Source organism: Condylura cristata, unplaced genomic scaffold, assembly GCF_000260355.1.
Source record: "Condylura cristata isolate star-nosed mole 26May11 unplaced genomic scaffold, ConCri1.0 scaffold00042, whole genome shotgun sequence".
NCBI classification, from domain to species: Eukaryota; Metazoa; Chordata; class Mammalia; order Eulipotyphla; family Talpidae; genus Condylura; species Condylura cristata.
Window position 1 is genome coordinate 4,611,497 of NW_004567143.1, and position 1,686 is coordinate 4,613,182.

At 63.3% G+C, this 1,686-nt stretch overlaps 1 protein-coding gene across 1 annotated transcript in view; it reads right to left on the reverse strand.

The window, feature by feature from the left end:
* Nucleotides 1–1,686, reverse strand: part of LOC101619261 (5'-AMP-activated protein kinase subunit gamma-1) — a 20,266-nt gene that overhangs the window by 7,567 nt on the left and 11,013 nt on the right. Inside the window, exons 5-6 of the mRNA XM_012733867.1 lie at nucleotides 1,081–1,451; nucleotides 144–232 (exon numbers count right to left, since the gene is read on the reverse strand). Coding sequence (XP_012589321.1) covers nucleotides 144–232; nucleotides 1,081–1,451 — 460 coding nt within the window. The remainder of the gene's footprint in view (nucleotides 1–143; nucleotides 233–1,080; nucleotides 1,452–1,686) is intronic.

Genomic DNA, 1,686 nt, shown 5'->3' on the forward strand with positions numbered 1-1,686 from the left:
GCACCCATCCTGCGGCCGCTGGCCACCGACGGCGTGGCTGGCCCCAGAAGGTGCCACGCGGGAGAAGCCAGGTTCGGAAATTTCTGAGGTTCCAGATTTTGATCTGAAATCCTCGGCAGAATATCCTCATAGGTGGTTCTTACCACCCAGCGGCCCGGACCTGCCGGGGGCAGCACGGGAGAGGCGGCCTCCTCGGACACACACCAGAGCCCCGTCTCCAGCCGCGGCTCTCCTGTGGACGGGCGAGAGCCCGGCGAGCCCGGCATGGCGCCACGGGGTGGGGTGGGGTGGGGGAGACGCGCGGTCGGCCTCGCCCAAATACACTGGATTCCCACGGACCTGGCGTGGGCGGCCCGGGGGGTGACGCCACGGGGTGCTCAGGACGGTGCCGACAGCCTGCAGGGGACGGTCGTCCTCCCGGCCGACGTGAGTGACGCTGGTCTCTCGGGGCGAGGGCCCGGAGCTGGCGCTGCTGGGCCCCCACCTGCTGCTTCTTAGCAAACCACCTGCCTCCCTCCCTGCTTTCTTCATGTTTGTTCATACGCACAGAGGCTTATTTTTGCAAGTGAAGCACAGGCTGAGGCCTGGTGGCCTCTTCTCAGCCACTGCACCTGTGTCCCTGTGCCACGGAGGAGAGCTGCCCCCCTGACCCCCAGGACCTAAAGCTGTGGACAAGGACGTTTCCATGCAAAGTCTACTATGTTCTTCAATAAATGACTTCACATGATGGTGCCAAAGCCCCAAGAAGGAGGCTCCGAGGGGTCGGTGGCCAGTTCCTCAAAACCCCCTATTCAGTGGGAGTGGGGGGAGACACCCCGGGCCTCAAGACACTCTGGGGGCTCCTGGCCCGCACCCCGTGACGCCGTCTTGGGGCAGAGCACCCGTCGGAACCCACGGGCAGACCACGCGCCCCAACTTGGACCAACGTGGTATTCCCTTGCCAGAATTTTTATTTGCTCTGGACTGGTCTATCGCTGCTGCGATAGGAGTGAGAACACGTCGGGGCAAATGCCTTCGGCGTGTTCCAGACCCGACACCCAGAAAACACCGCCGGGCCCGTTGCTGCAGTACTGGCTCAGTTTCTCGGGTAACGAGTCCTGAGGCGGAATGCAAACGGCCTCCCCTCTCCTCGTAGACGGGGGAGAAGACCCCAGTTTAAATCAGGAATCCCCGAGCGGCTGCGGGCAGCGCCCACCCTCACTGGCACCACACCGAGAGCCGCGAGCGGCGAGCCGCGCTTGAGCGACCGAGACCCCGCGGCCGACAGCGCCCTGAGGAAGCGCGCTACCTGAGACGGGGCTGCAGGACACGGGCGGCTACTTACGAAGAGCTGGAGGAACTTGAGGATCCTTTTGTGGGTGAGTATGTAAAGTGCGTTCCCACTGAGGGGGTCGATGACCGGCAATCTGTGGATTTTGTTTTTGATCAGCGAGTGCACCGCATCGAAGAGGCTGCAGGGAAGCCACAGGGGCGTCAGGGGCGTCGAGGGGCGGCTGCACCGCCTGCTCGACGTTTTCACGGCTCTAGGGAGGCTGCTCGACTTAAGCGGTGTTTCGGGAGAATCTTAAATTGCAGAGCGCAGCCAACTGGCTCATTTTCCGCCGTCTGTGCTAAGAATCTCAAACACAGCGTGAGCCACGCCTCACCGGGAGGGCAGCCTCCGACGCGCTGGCCTGACTTCGGGGG